The sequence below is a fragment of the Anser anser genome (assembly GCF_964211835.1).
Source record: "Anser anser genome assembly, chromosome: 2".
NCBI classification, from domain to species: Eukaryota; Metazoa; Chordata; class Aves; order Anseriformes; family Anatidae; genus Anser; species Anser anser.
The window spans coordinates 45,255,775-45,274,416 of record NC_139721.1 but is presented as its reverse complement, the minus strand read 5'-3'; the positions used below and the strand labels follow the sequence as shown (position 1 = coordinate 45,274,416).

The 18,642-nt window shown below is 40.2% G+C and overlaps 1 protein-coding gene across 15 annotated transcripts in view; it reads left to right on the top strand.

Moving 5' to 3' along the window:
• The window catches only part of ASXL3 (ASXL transcriptional regulator 3), a 131,977-nt gene extending 123,041 nt beyond the window's left edge, over positions 1-8,936 (top strand). For all 15 annotated transcript variants that reach the window (XM_083823476.1, XM_083823480.1, XM_083823486.1 and 12 more), the window contains one exon: positions 244-8,936. In XM_083823476.1, the coding sequence (XP_083679602.1) occupies positions 244-3,939 (3,696 nt within the window). In that variant the 3' untranslated portion in view covers positions 3,940-8,936. The remainder of the gene's footprint in view (positions 1-243) is intronic.
• The last annotated feature ends 9,706 nt before the right edge of the window (positions 8,937-18,642 follow it).

The following is an 18,642-nucleotide window of genomic DNA, read 5'->3' as shown; positions in this document are numbered from 1 at the left end:
TTCAATTTTTCTTCCTGTCAAAACGATCAGTGTGAGTAGGCTAATACAGGTGTCAGATATTCATGCTGGAGGATGATAAAATACTGCAGTGTAAATATCATTACTTCTTAGCATTTTTCTGTCCAGCTGCACTGAGTGGTAATTTCCTTCATTACATTGCTCTGACCCTTTTAAGAGACAGATGGTGACTGTAGCAAGTTGATGATCTCATTCAAATTATTGTGTTTTCTTTTCTTCCTTTAGATTCAGCTTTCAAAAATTGGACCACCTTTTATTATCAAGAGCCAACCTGTTTCGAAACCAGAACCTCGAGTTTCCCCAAGTACATCAGTCAGCAGTGGAAGAAACACTGGGGCTAGAACTCTTGCGGATATCAAAGCAAGAGCTCAGCAAGCAAGAGCCCAAAGAGAAGCTGCAGCTGCAGCAGCCGTGGCAGCAGCTGCAAGCATAGTCTCTGGAGCAATGGGGACCCCATGCGAAGGTGGGAAGACAAGAACACTGGCACACATCAAGGAGCAAACAAAGGCCAAGCTATTTGCAAAGCATCAAGCCAGAGCTCATTTACTCCAGACTAATAAAGAATCAAAGTCACAGTTCAACTCAAAGGAAAGTACCTCATCTCTAGAGATACCAGCTTCTACTGATACAAAGATTGAAGGTTCTACCGGTGTCATTATAGTTAATCCTAACTGCAGGTCCCCTAGCAACAAGTCTGCTCATCACCGTGAGACTACCGCTTTATTGCAGCAGTCACTTAACACAGCTACATTACCAGAAACTGCTACTGAGATACCCGTTCACAGTTCTGATGAGAATATACCTATGCCACAGTTGTGTGAGAAAATTATTTCATCTACCTCTACTGAAAGTAACAGTGTGCCAGTGCTTTATAATAAAAATTCAGTCTCTGTGTCTGTTTGCAGCACTGCTATGTCTGGAGCAATTAAAGAACTTTCTTTTGCAAGTTCTGTTGATAAATCCTCTGTTTTAATGTCTGTTGACAGTGCAAACACAGCAGTTTCAGCTTGTAATATAAATATGCTGAAATCCATCCAGGGGGCTGATACTCCATGCATAGCCGTTGGACCAAAATGTATTGATAACAGTAACGTACCAGTTTCCATAGACAGTACGGTCTTATCAAATTCCATCGATGACAAAAGGTTGCCAATACCAAGTAGCAATGCGAACAATGCAGTCTCCAGTCATTATGCCACTGTGCCAGCTTCATCTATTGCAAATAACTTGCCAAATCATCTCCCTGGTAGTTCTGTACTGATTCCACCAGTGGGGACTACCAACAGATTTTCTTCTGATAAGATAGCCATAACTGGGTGTAACGAGCAAAGCACTGTCTCCGTCCACACTAGCGCTAGGTCAGCTTTAAGTTGCAGTGAGGCTGTTGCAGTAGCAGATTCTGTTGCGAGGCCACCCATTTCAATGTTTACTGGTAACATGGTGACAATAAGCTCCTATGATAATGCTACTAAATTAAACGCTGATCTCTTAGACAAAAGCTCTGGAGCACGAAGCCGAATGGATCTCTCCGGTAAATCTCAGCCGGTGAGCTATACGCAAACTGCCATGAATAGGTCTATACCTTGCAAAGTCATTGTTGACCACACTACTAATCTGAATTCCAGTCTGTCACTTTCTTCTTCTATTGAAAATGCAGAGAACAGCACTGACCTGCAGAGCAGACCTGTACGGACAGAAGCTGCCTTACAAAGTATAACCTGTCCTCAGGTGTCTGTAATAAGCAGGCCTGAAGTAGTTTCTAATGAAAGCCTTGAGCACAGTTCCAGCTTTATCAACATTACAAAGCAAGACAGCAAGAACTTGCAGGCAGGTTGTTCAAGTCTTCGAGAAGTGCCTCTTGCTCCCCAGGATAAATTAATTGAGGTGGTTACTCCCAGCCAAGGTTTTGCTGAGCAGTTAAGAGGTCCTTCGGCATTTAAAAATGAAGCAGATGCTGCCTGTGCCAGTCAGTATAACACTAACAACAGAATTTGTTGGCATGATGAAGAGGCAATGAGCACAGACCAGCCAGTGGTCAGCCATCTTAACGCCAGTAAGCATAAAGAATACGCAGAGCAAAACTGCTTAAAAAGTGTCAAAACCGAACCTTCCAGTTACACGCAGATGTCAGAACTGCAGTCCAGGAGTCTTTTGACGAGCCTTGCTGTTCCTGTTAAATCAGAAACCACCGAGTCTGACAAGTGCTTCAGGATGGACACGGAGGACTTCACAGGCCCTGAAATGGCGGCCCAGCCTGCAGAAATAGCCCCGAGCGCACAGCCGATGCAGACCGCCAAGGCGCCCATGGCGGATTCCATGGAAGACTCCCTGTCTCTGACCACAGAGACCCTAAAAAGAGTCACGAGTGCTGGGGGCTCAAGCTGTCGCCTCTCATCGGTGGAGGCCAACAATCCTTTAGTGACACAATTACTGCAAGGCAATCTGCCTTTAGAGAAAGTGCTGCCACAGCCCAGATCAGGAGCCAAACTAGAAATTAACAGGCTTCCCTTGCCTTTGCAAACTACCTCAGTATGTAAAACAGCAGTGTCCGAGAGAAATATTGTTGAGCATCCTTCCAACTCTCCTAACCCAGATGGTAAAGGATTTACAGCAGGCAGCATAGCCCCGCTACAAATCAGAAAGCGTGAAAACCATCCGAAAAAGAGGATGGCCAGGACTGTAGGGGAACACGCTCAAATTAAATGTGAGCCTGGGAAGGTGTCAATGGACACAGATGTTAAAGTGGCTCCTTGTGTAATTAGTTCCAGCATGAACCAGCTAGGGCATGGTCAGCCATTTAAACAAGAGTGGCTGAACAAACACGCCATTCAGAGCCGCATCGCTCACAGCCCGGAGATCAAGCAGCAGAAGAGGCCGTTGCCTTCATGCAGTTTCCAGCAGAGCTTATTTCACATTGATAAAAACGGCAGCTTTCACGCAGAAGCTAGTACCTCACACAGACAGCATTTTTACCAAATGTCCATGGCTGCAAGAGGCCCGATTCCTACAGCAGCTTTGTTGCAAACTACTTCAAAAGGCCCACCTGGCTGCAATGCGTTTGCTTTTAGCAGACACCTGGAACAGAAGGGCTTGGGAGATGTGAATATTTCTACAGCAGCTCACCAGCTGAGGCTAGGAAGTGTGTTTTCCCCCAGTATTCAAATTAAGGAAGGTGATGACATTGCCAGTGCCTCTCAGACTCTCCAGAGTAAAACGTTAGTGCACCCTCCCCCTCCGCCCCCACCTCTGCCCCCTCCTCCCCCTCCTCACCCAAATGCAGACGTCCCCTCTGATCAAAAACAACCGACAGTTACTATGGAAACCACTAAAAGACTTAGTTGGCCTCAGCCAGCAAGCATCTGTAGCAATATAAAATCCGAACCCATTTCTTTTGAGGAAGGTTTAAGCAGCAGCTGCGAACTGGGCATGAAGCAAGCTTCCTATGATCAGAATGAAGTGAAAGAACAGTTAAAAGCATTTGCATTGAAAAATGCAGATTTCTCTTCCTATTTACTCTCTGAGCCACAGAAGCCTTTTACCCAACTTGCTGCTCAGAAAATACAGACGCAGCACCCGCAGCAGCAGCAGCAGCAGCCACAGCAGCAGCAGCAGCAGCAGCAGCTCTGTGGAAGTTACCCAACAATACACTTCGGTAGCACAAGCTTCAAAAGGGCAGCATCTGCAATTGAGAAATCGATTGGGATTTTAGGAAGTGGCTCAAACGCTGCCGCGGGCCTGTCTAACCAGAGCGCGCAGATGCCGGTTCAGAAATTTGCTGACAGTAGCAATGCCGATGAACTGGAACTGAAATGCTCCTGCCGGCTGAAAGCCATGATCGTGTGCAAAGGCTGCGGAGCCTTCTGTCATGATGACTGCATAGGGCCTTCCAAACTGTGTGTAGCTTGCTTGGTTGTACGGTAGAGACTGAGTCAAAGATGCAGTATCCCTTGTCAGCGTGGGCGAGCAGGACGGAGGGATTGGAACGGTGTAGGCCAATGATGGTTTGCAATTAGTCGATTGGGTTTTTATTTTTATTTTTTTTTTCCCCTCATGGTGCTTTCAGAATTTAGTTATTCCAGCACGAGTGCCATTCCCAGGAAAGAAGAGGAAGCCTCTAGGACTAGTTTAAAAAAACTGACAGCGTTGTCACTGAAGCTTCTGTGAGTTCTCATGTTGTGTTTAAGAAAAAGAGACAAAAAGGCATTAATGCATGTCATTCCTATCTTGTATTTATTTGCACAAAGTGCAGCATATTTTCCCCCACTTTTCGACAGTTGATAGTACCTGCTGGTTAAAGACCAGTGGAAGAATAACTCTACACGAAGTGGAGTAGCTATGCAGAATGAATAGCAAGCTGAACACTGACCGCCTGTCTTGAGCAGCGTGGTGGAAAGGTGTGGGCCATCAGCCATGGTAGCTTCTCAGTTGCTTTGCAGTTTTTCTGCTGATAGAATTGTTTTCTTCAATTGACTTCCACTATTAGGGCTAAAATACAGTCCCTTCACGTAGCGATAAAGGAGGAATTTGGATCACTAGAGGAGTTTCCTCACTTGCCTTCCAGGGATTATGGAACTGAAATCTTGCTTATCATCTCTTCTCATTGATTCCTTGAGAAAGATTTGTATCTGTGATGGGTTAGTGGGACCAGCACTGGAATCACATTGCCTTCAGTAGAGTCTGGAAAAAGTAACTTCTCTGCTGGGGCTTAGAAACCTCTTTCCTGTTTCCTACTCAAATATTCTTTATTTGCATTTGTCTCGCTAATCTGTCCACTTGGTTTGTCAGTCCCAAATATATATATGGGGTCAGACATACGTAATAGGTTCTGGATGTTTTAGCCTCTCTGTGGCCTAAAATTGGGGCATTCTTATGATGAATGAATAAGGAAAGATTCTAATCGTGTACTGATTGAATACTAGATTACCAGTCATTTTTCCTGTTATATGAGTTAGTCGAAATAACATCTCTCAGAGTTTTGTCATTTAAAGTCATTCTTAAAATTACTTACAGCACTACTTTATTTTTATTTTTATTTTTTTTTCCTGAAAGGAATTCAGACCCCTTACTCTACCTTTTAGAAATTTGAAGCAAAAAGGCTTTTTTTTTTTTTTTTTAAAGGGATACTGCATCTTTAAAGTGATCATCAGTATTTATCCAGTACTGTATTTACATTTAGGACTATAGCTGCATTCCAGATGTGTTAGCCACCATAACTGCAGAGAAAAAAAAAATAAAAATAAAAAATGAAGCCCTATTCACCTATAAGGAAAATATTATAAAGGGATAAAGCACATGCAGTTGCTGGGGAGATGAAAATACCTTCGTTTTTTTCACTCCCACTTCAAGAAAACAAAATGTGGAGTGCAAGTTGTCCATCTGCCAATATGTGGTTGGGTCTGCCCAAATGTGAGCATCAGAGAGAAATGTTATTTTTACCATTACAGTAGAACCTCACTAACCTAAACATCTTTCAGTCTGCTCAAGAAAACTGGTTGTCTTTCCACTATTCTCAGAGAGCAAATGTATCAGCTGTAACAATGTTTGGGTTTCAGCATTATTTTAAGTATGTAATGCTGCACTTACTGTGGCATTCCAAAATATTAATATGAATGAATTTAGAAAGTTAATAAATTTAGGAAACGTCTCTACTTACAGCTGTAAATGGTCTCCCTGATACTGGTATTAGTGAGGTTCTACTGAATAGAGGAAACACATTTATTTTCTTGTGGGACCATTTTCATGGACATGATAAATGCCATTTATTGTCTTAAAAGTGAGCTGGAATATCTACAACATACATTCCTGTCATAGGAAGCTCTATGGTGCACCTTGATGTTCTCTTTTATTGTAATTAGCAACATATCAATGTTATTTTTGACACTGTGTAATAAAAAGGCCATTTATAATTACACTAACAAATTTGTTGCTGATACAATAATATATTTTTTCTATACAAAAGTGCTCCTTAATATGAAATGTGATTTAAAAAAATGGCTTCTCAGCACTTTCACGTCTTCTGGTAAGAAGATATGCCAGCCAAGCAAAAACCTAAAAGTAACCATATGAAAATTAACATTCACTGCTATGCCAGCTCCTGTGAAAAAAAAAAAAAATAGTGTCTGGAAAATACTCATGAATAAGCATGAGTGTATTCAGTTAATGCATATCAAATTCATATTTGAGGAGCCTTTGTATCGGAATTGTATTGCATTGTATTTATACTTGATATAGGTAGAATACTTCTATTTAAAATGAAGAGAGCAACCAGTCTTAGACTTCTAATAACCTGTGTTTATATAAGCCTGCTGGGAATCCTTATTTCTAGCTCAGGTTTTCATGTCCACAGCACATAAGTCAGTATTTTTTTGTACTTGCATCTCAGACTATTTCTTGTATTGACTGACATAATACAGAAATAAATTCCAGCCACAGAAAAAAAAAATTACTTTGTTCAAACAATAAGAGTGTGACTAATGTGGTAGGTAATTCATTCATGTCATACTGTCATTTTTGTATCAGGATTGCAACTTGCATTTGTGAGGTCATGATAAAACGTTATTTAAAGTGGCATTAGACTGAATGGTGCTATGTTATATTACACCACTGACCAAACTCTTCCATAGTGCAGTTCACTCATTTCATTTGTGGGTCACTGGAGTTGCACCAGGAATAAATTTGACCAATTTGTTAGCTACAGTCATGAAGTATTGTTGCAGATAATAGTTTTAGGTTATTGAAATATTTAAAAGCAACTGCGGTGATATAAGAGCCTGACTGAATCCTAGTAGGACTGAAAATCTTACCTGGATTCTTATGTCACACAAATGCTTGGGGAAGAGTGACCCATGGTCTTGAAGAAGAACACAGTCACCTTTCAAAGTAAATTTTGAATGACTCCTTTTTTTTTGTTTAATTGTCCAGGCTTCAGGCCCAATGTCATTCTGTTTTCTGAGGACCATGCAGTTTGCACCATTGGGTGTTAACATTTATGCACTGAAAAGTGGTGAAAGAATTGCTTAAGAACACAATGCTCTGTGTTTATGTGTGCGTACATATGTGTCCTGATGTGCAGCATGTATAAATTACTTTTTTTTTTTTTTAACCTCCAAAATTGTTCCCCCACTCCTACCCCTGGAGCAGCACTTTTGGGTAAGAGGGAGAAATGCTCCTTTTTTCTTTCCTCCCTCTTTATTTTTTTTTAATTGCATACCTGTGAGATATGCAGATAACATTAGGGCATTTGCAGTGTGTGTGTTTGTGTGTTCCTGTTCTGAACTAATTTTCCAAGCAGAAATTCCCTTTGAAATAATATATTAAAAAAAAAAAAAAAGGAAGGAAAATAAGGGGAAAAAAAAAAAAAGAAATGGTGAACTGGATGCTCCCTGTTTGCATTTTATTTACCTGCTGAGGTCTAGTACACGAAATAATGTTTAAAAGACAAAAATCAAGGTTGAGCCATAAAGGTATATTCTCTGTACTATAGACTTTCTTCTTGAGGGTGGTGCATGTTGTCAGGGTAAGCTACAGAACGTGCAGATGGTTTTTCAGGGCCCTGCAATTCCTTGCCCAGTTTTTCAGCTGGTGCATATGGTGCTTTATAATGCAATTTCTGAAGTAAAATTACCTTATGCTGCACCCCCTTCCCCTTATAAACACACGCACAATTTCAGAATAGTTATTGTAGCCTCTGGTTGAGCAGTTTCTCCAAGGTGTGGTGAAGTACCAGGATAAACACTCCAGACAAGCTGAGAAATGTCACCGGAAGGGATCATTTTAGCTGACACACGGGAAGGGCCCTGCTCCAAACACTGAATGACTTCTACAGCCTCCTGGCAGCAGCACAGCCAGTCGTCTTCTGGGGCTCTGCAGGACACGAGGCGGGGGGAGACCAACAAAATATTCAGTGGCTTTATCATGGACCTGTGTAGCTAAATGTTTCTGAAGCTATGAAATCCTGTCGTCTTCGGTCATCATGCTTTGTCACTGTAAAACCAACAACAACAAAAAGCATTTTTTTAGTCTAATTTAAGGAGCTGCTTCTTTTATAGCACATAATATTTCGCTTTGTACTATATTTGATAGTTAAAGAATAATTTAGTCCGTAGAATAACTTTGTTGTATTTGTACTGTTCATGAATGTTACAAGAAAAGTGCTTTACTTTGTTGCCATAATTCTCTTGTACTGCTGTAAAATATTTTTTCTGCTTTACGGAAATTTAACACAATTCTCGTTTTCAGTACAGGGTTTTTTGTGTGTATGTATTTTTTTTTTTTGTCAGTATTCTGAATGTTTACATCTGTTCGACATTAGCCATTCTATGCCTTTATAGGGCAGTATTACTCCTGCAGTATAACAGCAATGTGAAATCCACTCATACTAAACGTGCATGAGAAATACAAAATTTTGGGGGAGCTCCCTAACGTGCATAGATATTTTTTCTATCCACATTCAGTGAAGTAAATACCCTCCTTCAGTCCTCTACCAAAGAAAATATTATTCCCACAGGACAAGCTCAGAAAATGGTTCTCTGAATCTTCCGAAGGGGGTGTAGTTGATTTCAGCAGGATTGCTACAGTTTAATGCTGTTATGCTTCGCTATATTACCCGACTGGATGTGACTGGGTGAAACAAGCATTTTGACATTTTTTTTGTTTTGAGACAGTGTTTCGTTTAGAATTCAGGGATCATGCGTTCTTTAATGGTGCTGTTTGTTTTTCTTTCTTTCTTTCTTTCTTTTTTAAGAAAACATTTTGTTGCCTACAGAAGTGACCATTCACAAAACCATAAATTAAATAAAATAATTTGTCTTCATAACTTCTCTCTTCTCCCTTTCCTTTTCCCCTTTTCTGTCCCTTGAAAATAACAACTTGGGCTTCAATATTAAAATATTCTGGAAAAAAATAAAGAGATAAAATAATATTTGCCATTTGTTTATTTATTTTCTGTTCAGTGCCTTAGGCAGGAGATCCTGCTTGTGCACATCCATTGTATGTACAGGTTGGTGAAACAAAAATGTGAGAGAAAAAGCAGTCCTTTGTAAAGGATTTTTAAATGACAATGATGTACGACAGTCTGAATGACGTCTGATGTAACTCAAGTATTATCATCTTATACTAGTAAAATAAACTAGGTGTTGTATATTAAGTTGTTGTAAGTAGAATAGTTTGTGGATGAAAATAATTATATTGCCTCGGATAGTTAATGTCTGGTGTACCTTAGTGCTTTTTCACCGAGAGGGTGGTCGCACACTGGAACAGGCTCCCCAGTGAAGTAGTCACTGCACCAAGCCTGTCCGAATTTAAGAAGCGATTGGACTGTGCACTTAGTCACATGGTCTGAAATTTTGGGCAGACCTGTGCGGTGCCAGGAGCTGGACTTGATGATCCTTGTGGGTCCCTTCCAACGTGGGATATTCTATGAATCTATGATTTGCCTCCGCCTTCAACCCCATCCAGAAAGCATGTAACAACTCTTCAACTAGGTGTGCACCTCTGTCATCTCTCATCCCCATGGCAGAAAAAATTCAATGCCCATAGTGCAGTTATGCATGCAGGGTGACCGGTCCAAATCATCTCTCTTAAACCAGTTATCCTTTGAAGTCTGGAAGGCCTTCCTGAGGTGAAAATTGAATAGCTGATGTGGTTAAAAAAAAAAAAAAGTTTTCAACATTTTACCCTGCAAAGAGAGTTTTGAGTAGTAGTGGTTTAGGGTGAAAATATTAGACTGTGGCAACAAATAGCTTTTTTCATAGGTCTGCATAGAAATGCTCAGGACGGTGCCTCTTAAACATCACCTTTTGTCTAGCCTCCTATCATTATTATTTGAATTGTGGTAGCAAATGATGGTCTTGTTCATGGGAATTAGCAGCCAAATTTTATATAATCCAGAAAGAAAACAGTGCCACACTCTGTGTTCAGAATCTGGTGATCCATTTTTTTCATATCTGATGACCATGTGGCAAACTCTTCACCTAGTGCTGTCATGCAGGTTATTTAACTTATTTAATTCTGCTTAGATATTTGCTTGGAGCTGTGCAAAATCAGGGACCAGCTCTGCTTCTGACAGTAGTAGCTTTTCAGTCTAATTTCTTTTTACAATTTTTCATCTTAGCAAATTGAATTCAAATCAATTTCTTAGATCTGCTATAGCTACGCATTTACCTTTTGTTTATTTTTCTTCTTTTTCCTTTTTTAAATCTGCAAAATGTTTCTGCACATTTTATTTCATACTAAAACACATGTATTTGTCTTTTCTGTGGTGTTTCCTAAGGACCTTATAAGTAATAGCAAATTAAGCCATGTGATTTCTTTCCTGTGTGTGTGGTGTGTGCTCTCCTTAGGTCAGCCCAGACAGACCGTATCAGTTCAACCAGCAGATGGCATCAGGAGAAAGCTCCCTGGTATGGTCTTAGAGGGAAAACATAAAATACAATAAAATAAAAATGTAATAAAAAATTAAAAGTAATAAAAAAATTAAAATGTCTGTTTCTCCAATTTCCTTCAGGAAAAGCATCTAGCATGTAGAAAAGTAGCCGTGAATACACAGATTTCCTGGGTTTTTTCTTTCTTGAGTGCGGAGCTGTAGCTGTAGTGAAAACAAATCCTCCTTCCCCGTCCCACCCAGGTGCTGGAACTTGGCTCTCAATAGAAGCGATGCCTTGAAGCTTGCATCAGCCTTTCCTGCACTTGGCTACTTTGGCACCTACCTTTGCAAGCTCTGTCCAAGTCCTGCAGTCTATGGAAGTGAAGTACTGGTAAGCTGTAACTAATTATTCCTGGGGCCAGAGCTGGTTTTTGTGGTTGTTGTTGTTTTTCTGCTCTTTGCTTTGCCACCCATGGATGGAAAGAGACAGCAACGCAGCTCTGTGTATCGAGGCATTTCACAAATAAATGGGAAGGTATTATCGCTGCTGGGTGTACAAAGGGTGTATTGTGATCAGACCTGGCCCCTGTCAGATCACACAGCTCACAGCTGGCGGTCCACCAAATAACAATGCCTTCGTGCGCCACCACCCTGGAGACTGCTTTACACAATAAAGGAGGTAGATGGAGTCATGGGCATTGGTAACCACTGGTACCTGCTTGTGGAGTCAGAGCATGTTATCAGTATGTCTGTTTGTTTTTTTTTAAGGAAACTGAGCTAGATATAGAAATAAAGCAACATTTGTTGAAATAGTTCAGACACCTGGTACTCTCCAAATATATAGCAGGCACTGATGAGAGGAGTTTCTTATATCTCAGTTAAATGACAGCCATTTACTTTTAAATACTGAAAGTTCATGTGCCCAGCCTGGGAGATGTCTGTTTATTCACCAGTAGTGATGATTTCTGGAGTTGATTCAGATGTCCATGGTGGGAAAAATGCCTGGATGGGACTTTTTGGAAGCTAATGACAACTTGGATAAATGTTAATTTTTGTGTACAGGTCACATTTTAAAGCCCTTCTGTTTTGTGTCCTTAGTCCTGGTCTCTTCTTAGAGCTTAGGTCAGCCTTCATAGTCTTTATCACTGTGTCTCTCCAACAAAAAGCTGAGAGTGTTCCAATATCTCTGAGCATCCTCTTGCATGTACCTCTGATGTAGAGGACAGTTTAGGATCCCACGTAGAAAAAACACATCTGAAAATAAGCTGAATATATTGGATAATTGACTTCAATTAATAGGAAATCTTGCTATGTTGATTAAATAAATGCCCATTGATATTAATATAAAGGAGACATATTTTATGTAGCAAATATTGGGCCTTGCTGTAAACAGTTATTTGCTTCTGATTCTTTCCCAACTGTTCAGATTCACCCTGAAAATCACTTTTCATGCCCCTTCATTGTGACCTGAGCCCACCATCCATGGTAGGTGCATTTCTGGCTTTTCAAGGAGCATGGTGGAGAGTTTTGTATACAGTGGCTCACCCTCCACTTACTTAATTATGAATTGTGCAACATGGTATGGAGCCCTTGGGGAAGAGAATAAAGGTAAAATTAGCTGTGAAGATGCAATAATCCTAAGGTATGCTCCTTGCTTTCCTTTAGGTTATTGACAGGAAAAGTCCAAGCCTCAGATTTCATAATGATTGTGAGCAGCAGCTGTCCCATTGCAGCCAGAATAGACCATTTGTCCTGGGTTCCATCCAGAAGTGAGTATTTACAGTTCAGGAAGTCCAAATAAATGTCCTCAGGGTACCAGGAAAACACAGCCAACCAGGATAGTCTGTCACTGAGAATAAGCATGGATAAGGAGGCAGTCAATATGACTATTGAAAAAAGAACTTTAGTTATGTTTTTGGAACAAGTGATCCTGTCAGTCATTTTAAAATTTCAACATCTGTGCAGGATTGTGAATATTAAGAACACCTTCTGTAGCTCTAAGTTGAGAGAGAAATTTAAATATTTAAGGAAAAACAGATCCACAACTAGCTGATAGCATAACGTTATAAAACTTGATGTCTGAGTTCTTAAAAACATCTGTTTGATGGTACTTTATAGTATTTTTGGTTAGAAAATTAAAAAGTTACGGTATGCTCAGTATTTTTCAAAGTAAGTATCTTTGTTTTGGTTTCCTAAACTAGGAATTTCAGAGCCTTGCTTTAGTTTCCTGTTTCCAAAAGTCTTTGTTTGCATTGCTGGACAAGTCTGATTTATGTTTTACCCTGTGTAAGACAGTTTAAAAAGTAATCTAGAAATACATTCACCATCATATTTCTGTTAAATATGTCCTTTTACCTAGAACACAATTAAACTGGGTGGGGAAAATATAAATTTGCCTTTTACATTCCTTTAAAATTAAATGAAAGGGCAGTGAAAACAGCCATGTGATTCAAGGTCCTTTATCAAGTATTACTGAGCTTGAGATACTGACCTTCTCCGTTTTGCATCTTCTAAATTTTCAGAGAAATAACGTAAAGATCTTTATGAAGTGTGCATGTGACAGTAAAGAAGAATGATACGTACACCAGTGCCAATTGTACTTGAATATTTAATAAAAAAGGATTTATAGAGACTTAGGCAGAAAATGAAATAAACCATTGGAGGAATAGAGAGAGATGTGTGAGGTGTCAGTCACAAGGGGTTGTTCTATCTGGCATCTGATGATTGTTGCTGAAGTGACATGATGAAAAAACTAATCACATTTAAAAACTACCAAAGGGGAGTAAAGTATTAGGAAGAAGGCCGTAAAAAATGTTTAAATCAAGATCAAATATTAGGGTATTTCTGGTGCTAATAAAGAAGGCTGATTTTATTCACATATTACGGAATCACAAAAATGGCATTGCCAGAAATCTGAAGGCCAGCATGCCCTACAGTAAGCTGAAATGGTTGCTGACAGTGGCGTCCTCGACTCACTCTTAAGGGCCTCAAGTCATTGAGACAATTTGTTTCAGCTCTTCACTTTCTTACAATTAGAAAGCTTATCCTAATATTTAACCCAAATCTTCCTTGCTGCAGTTTAAGCCCATTCAGTCTTATCTATGCTTCACAGACATTGAAAATAACTTTTTCCTTTCCTCTTTCCAGCTGCCTATTAGACAGTTAGGCTGTTAATTTGTCTCTCTTGGTTTTCCATTGTTTAAGCTAAACAAGCCTAATATTCAGCCTTTCTTTATAGGTCATGTTTTCCAACTTCTTATCGTTTTCATTGATCTTCTCCAGAGTCTCTCCAGTCAGTTCAAATCCTCTTTGCCATTCAGTTCCCAAGAGTGAATACCTTATCGCAGCTGAGGCTGAGCAGTAGGAGTGTTTTGTATGCTTTATAAGCTAAAATTCTGCTCTGTGTCCCAGAACAGTGTGTTTCATTGTCCATGGCCTGTTTGACTCAGATTCAGGTTGGTCCCACTAACCTCTGCATCCTTCCCAATAAAGCTGCTTCTAGCTATTTCTTCCCCATCCTGCATTTAAATAACTAATTATTTCTGTGTAGGAAATTCTGTTTATCACCGCTCAATACTGTTCTGAAGTTTTAAATCATAATTTGAACTTGTCAAGATCATCTCAAATTCTGATCTTATCCACCAACAAACTATTTCCTAGGGAGGCATCAGCTGGAAATTCAGAAAAATAGGACCATTGTATCATAGGATGTTTCATGTTGGAAGGGACCTCAGGGAGCCACGAAGCCCAGCCTCCTGCTCAGAGCTCACTGCACTATCGTCCATCTCATCAAATAAAATGCTGGAAGGACCTGAAGCCATGCCAGAACTGACTCCAGTGTGGTTGCCATTATGTGTGAGAATGGTTTTCCACCCACTTTAGGTTAACTGACTAACAGTTATGTCTAGACCGTATTTTTCCAGTTTACTTACGAAAATGTCATGGAAGTAGTGCTAAAAGCTGTACCGAAACCAAGACGTGACATCTACTGTTTCTCAGTCCACAGCCCTGTTGCTCTGTCATGGAAGGAAGCTAGACTGGTTTGACACAGCTTCTTGACAAATTCATGTTGACTGCTGCTGTTTTATTCTATATTCTATTTATTAATTAATAAATACTAATTTGTGCTAGCATTCTTACAGAGAATGAAGTAAAACTGATGACACCATTTCCCTCCACTCCTCCATTTCTCTCTTTTGAACTCTAGACAGTTGTGTTTTCCTTCCACAGTCTTCCTTGCATTTTTGTGAGTTCAGGAAGACAACTTTGTGTGGCCCTGTGGCTGAACCAGCCACCCCTTCAAGTGCCACCCAGTAAAATCCATTATGCCAAAGTCTTTTTAAAGCATTTAACTCATACAAGTATTCTCTAACCTACTCGAGGCTGAGAGAGTACCTTTTTGTCTCCAGTACCAATTGCATTAATTATCTGATTATAATCGACCTCTTTAGAGATGGCTTTCCCTCTCCATTAAGTAGCTGACCAACTGCCACCTCGGTGTTCCTCTTGCTGCTGATGTATTTCAAAAGTGACTTATTTGTTATTTTTAATGTCCGTTGATGATTAAATCTAATATTGTGCTTGGTCTTTTTGATTTCATCCTTACACACTTGTACTATGGGTTTCTACTTTCTGTACACTGTCTTTTCATGAGGAAAGAGGTGCTCATGAGGAGGAAGCATTATTAAAAGCTGTTCTCTGGCTATCCTTAACCATTCCCTGCAGTAAAACTGACTTGATTCTTCAAAGATTTGGTCAAACTGAAGAAGAAACACAAGAAAACTCACTGGACAATCCCAGTCCATAAAGACATTTTAAAATAAATATTAAAATACCCTTCAACCATTATTAAGAAGTTCTAAAAATTAACAGATTAAACTAATTTCAAGATCTTTGAAAACAATAACATGCAATAGGTGAATGATAGCATTAGGATCATAAGGGCATAGTATGAAGAAAACTACTTTGATGCAGCATATCTTTTCATCAAGCTACAGCTAGTCATAGAAGGAAAAAAAAATGGGTAAGTATTTATGGAATATCAGAGAATGAGCTGAAAAACTAACTATAGTTAAAATATAAAGTAATAATGAGCATAATGTCTGTATAGTGTAAAAACTCAAAAACCTAATAGATTTAATAGATTTTAGACACTACAAAAAATGCATTTCAAGGTACTACTTTACCTCTAATAAAGAATGAATTAAAATTAGCTGCACTTTGATACCTTGTTATCCATTTGGCAGAATTTAGTTGTTTTTGTTTGTTTGTTTTTTCATAATTTTCTGCAGCTATACAGCTTGTAGTTATTTACTCCAGTGTTTGAAAGTGCAAATGAGTACGAGTTGACAACTGTAGGATTTTAGATAAATTTTATGCTTGTTTTACTTTTGTAAAGATCTATGTTACTTGTCTAGGAGCAACAGACTATTTCCTCCAATGTTAATATGTGGTTTGGGGCCACCTCCTACAAAAGCAGAGCAAGTGTACAAACTAAAAACTCTCGTTTGGGACGTATTCATGTTCAAAGCATATATATAGGGGGGAAAAAAAGAAAAAAGAACAACAACAAAAAAAAACTAGTGGAGATTATAGTTATATTTTGATTTTTTGCTTATTGGTATTTATTTGGAACTGGAATGCATATAGAGAAGGACCCCAGATAAGAACATCCAGCCAAGGTATAGCAAAACAAATGCTGCTGCTATCAGCCCAGTGCAGTAATGACCCCTGTCACTTTGCCAAGAAGTGGCTGTTGCAGAAAATAAATAAATTCTCTATCATTCTACCAAGCAGGACAGGTCTCAGCTTTGGAAGAGGCAGGAGTGGAGAAGAAATAAATACTAAGCAGGTATTTAGAAAAGTAAACAGTGCTTGTTTGTGTCTGAAAACCAAACCAAACAAACAAAAAAAGCCCTTCTGCTAGTAGGTACAAAATGTTACTATTAAATAGTACGGGTTTTGTAGATGCGGATTTTCTTACACTTAATATCAATGACAAAATACATAACCTTTTCTTATATTTTTAAATTATTATTATTTAGTTGTCTGCCTGCTTACAACCCCAAAGTTTTTAACATACTTTAAGCTCATCCTCCCACTAACATGCAAATGGATCCACAGTATTTACACTGAAGTAATGGGAAATGCAGCTGTGTTACACAGCACAAAAGGACATAAACTGTCCCAAAGTGAGTGGGTGCTACTAATCACTGTTACTCTTTGAATACATATGAACTTGGATACGTTTTACATACACGCTACATCCTAGTTACAGAGCATATCTATATGACAAAGTCCTCTTTTTTTCTGCTGGAAAGCATTACCCTAGTAGATAGGCAGACCTTCCCCAAAATCTCTTCCTACCCAGCAGGTCATAGTGGCTGTCTGAGCTACTGAATTAACCATGCCTGGTAATGCTTGCGAGCTCCAAGGCTAATTGGCACAGTCCAGCTCATATCTCTGCTAATAAATTCTCATAGCTGCAAAACTAGGTGCCTACATGGGTACTCCTCTGGGAACGATGCTTGGACTGTTCTGACTTGAGAACCATCCTCAGGAATTTCCCGGAATGGTGCTTCTCAGCACGTGCCAGAATTTCTGCAGAGGATATTCCAATATTTTATAAGCAGACATGATCATGTTTAAGTGCTGGCAAAGGTCCTGGATGCTTCTTAATTTACAATCATAGATGCAGAGAAGGAGTCTGTTAAGATGTATAGGATTTATTTCTTGTACTTGAGTCATATAGATTAGGTGTGAAAGCACAAACATACAGAGTTTGAGATGCATCACATTTACGAGCGTACCTGGGCCATCAGTAAATTTGATAGATACTTGGTTTATCAGACTTGTTGAATATGCACTGTAGACACACTTTTTGACTGAAAATCTCAGGCAATAATATAGTAATCCTAAACATGGTGTTGAATCTATGCAAAGAAATGCTTTAGCCTTTTCATCTTGAGCGTATAGACTTCCTTCTATCATTTGATACTGTGTTTTGTTGAAAAGATGTTAGTGTAAGATTAATATAGCTGTACTTTTTATTCATCACCTCTTCATTGTTGTGTTTCCCAGTAGTTCTCATTCAGCAGTTTAGTACTCTCATATTCTCAAGAGGGAAATAGAGATGTGGCTTGCTAATATGTAGGGCTTGAGGAATTTGAGATAAGGACGATAATTAAGAGAAGTAACAAACAAAACATGGACTGGATATTGTCTAAGAACGTAATAGTTGCAAAGAATTTAATAAAGGAGTAATTGTGAAGAATGCATTGTAATAATGTGGTGAAGGGATGAGGGATTGAGTGCATGTAATTTGTCCACTTTGATGGTGCTGTGAGGATATGTTTATTTTGGTGTGGGGAATTTCTCTCTCTCTCTCTCTCTTCTCACAGTGAAGACTGTGATGATTGTGATGTAAGAGTATATTGTGATGATAATTCTTAGATATGTTTTAAGAGGCAAAGAGGTGCCCAATGTGGGTCTCAAGGTGCCACATGGACAAGTGAAGGGTATACCCTGCTGGGCAGCTGAACTCCAACCACAACCACTCTCTCCCTCCCCCTCCTCAAAGGAAAAAGGGGAGAAAATACAATGGAAAGGGCTTAAGGGTTGAGATAAAGACAAGGAGATCACTCAACAATTATCTCAGGCAAAACAGACTCAGCATAGGGAGAACAGAGAAATTTGTTACCTATTACTAACAATCTGGAGGAGTGAGAAACACAGAAAACAAACTAAACCACTATTCCCTCCATCCACCCTCTTCCACCTCTTCCCCACAAGCAGCGCAGGGGAATGGGGAATGGGGCGGTGGTTAGTCCCTAAGGCTTTGTCTCCACCACTCCTTCACTCTCTGCCCCTGCTCCCCGTGGGGTCCCTCCCACGGGATGCCGTCCTTCCCGAACTGAGCCTGCGGGGGCTGCCCACAGGCAGCAGCTCTTCAAGCACTGCTCCCACACGGCTCCGTACCACGGGGTCCATCCCCCAGGAGCAAACTGCTCCAGCACGGGTCCCCCACGGGCGGCAGCTCCCCCCAGACCCCTGCTCCTGCGTGGGCTCCTCTCCACGGGCTGCAGCTCCGGCCCGGGGCCTGCTCCTGCGGGGGCTCTCCATGGGCCGCAGCCTCCTCCAGGCCACATCCACCTGCTCCACCGGGGGCTCCTCCACGGGCTGCAGCGTGGAGATCTGCTCCGTGTGGGACCCATGGGCTGCAGGGGGACAGCCTGCTCCACCAGGGGCCTCTCCACAGGCCG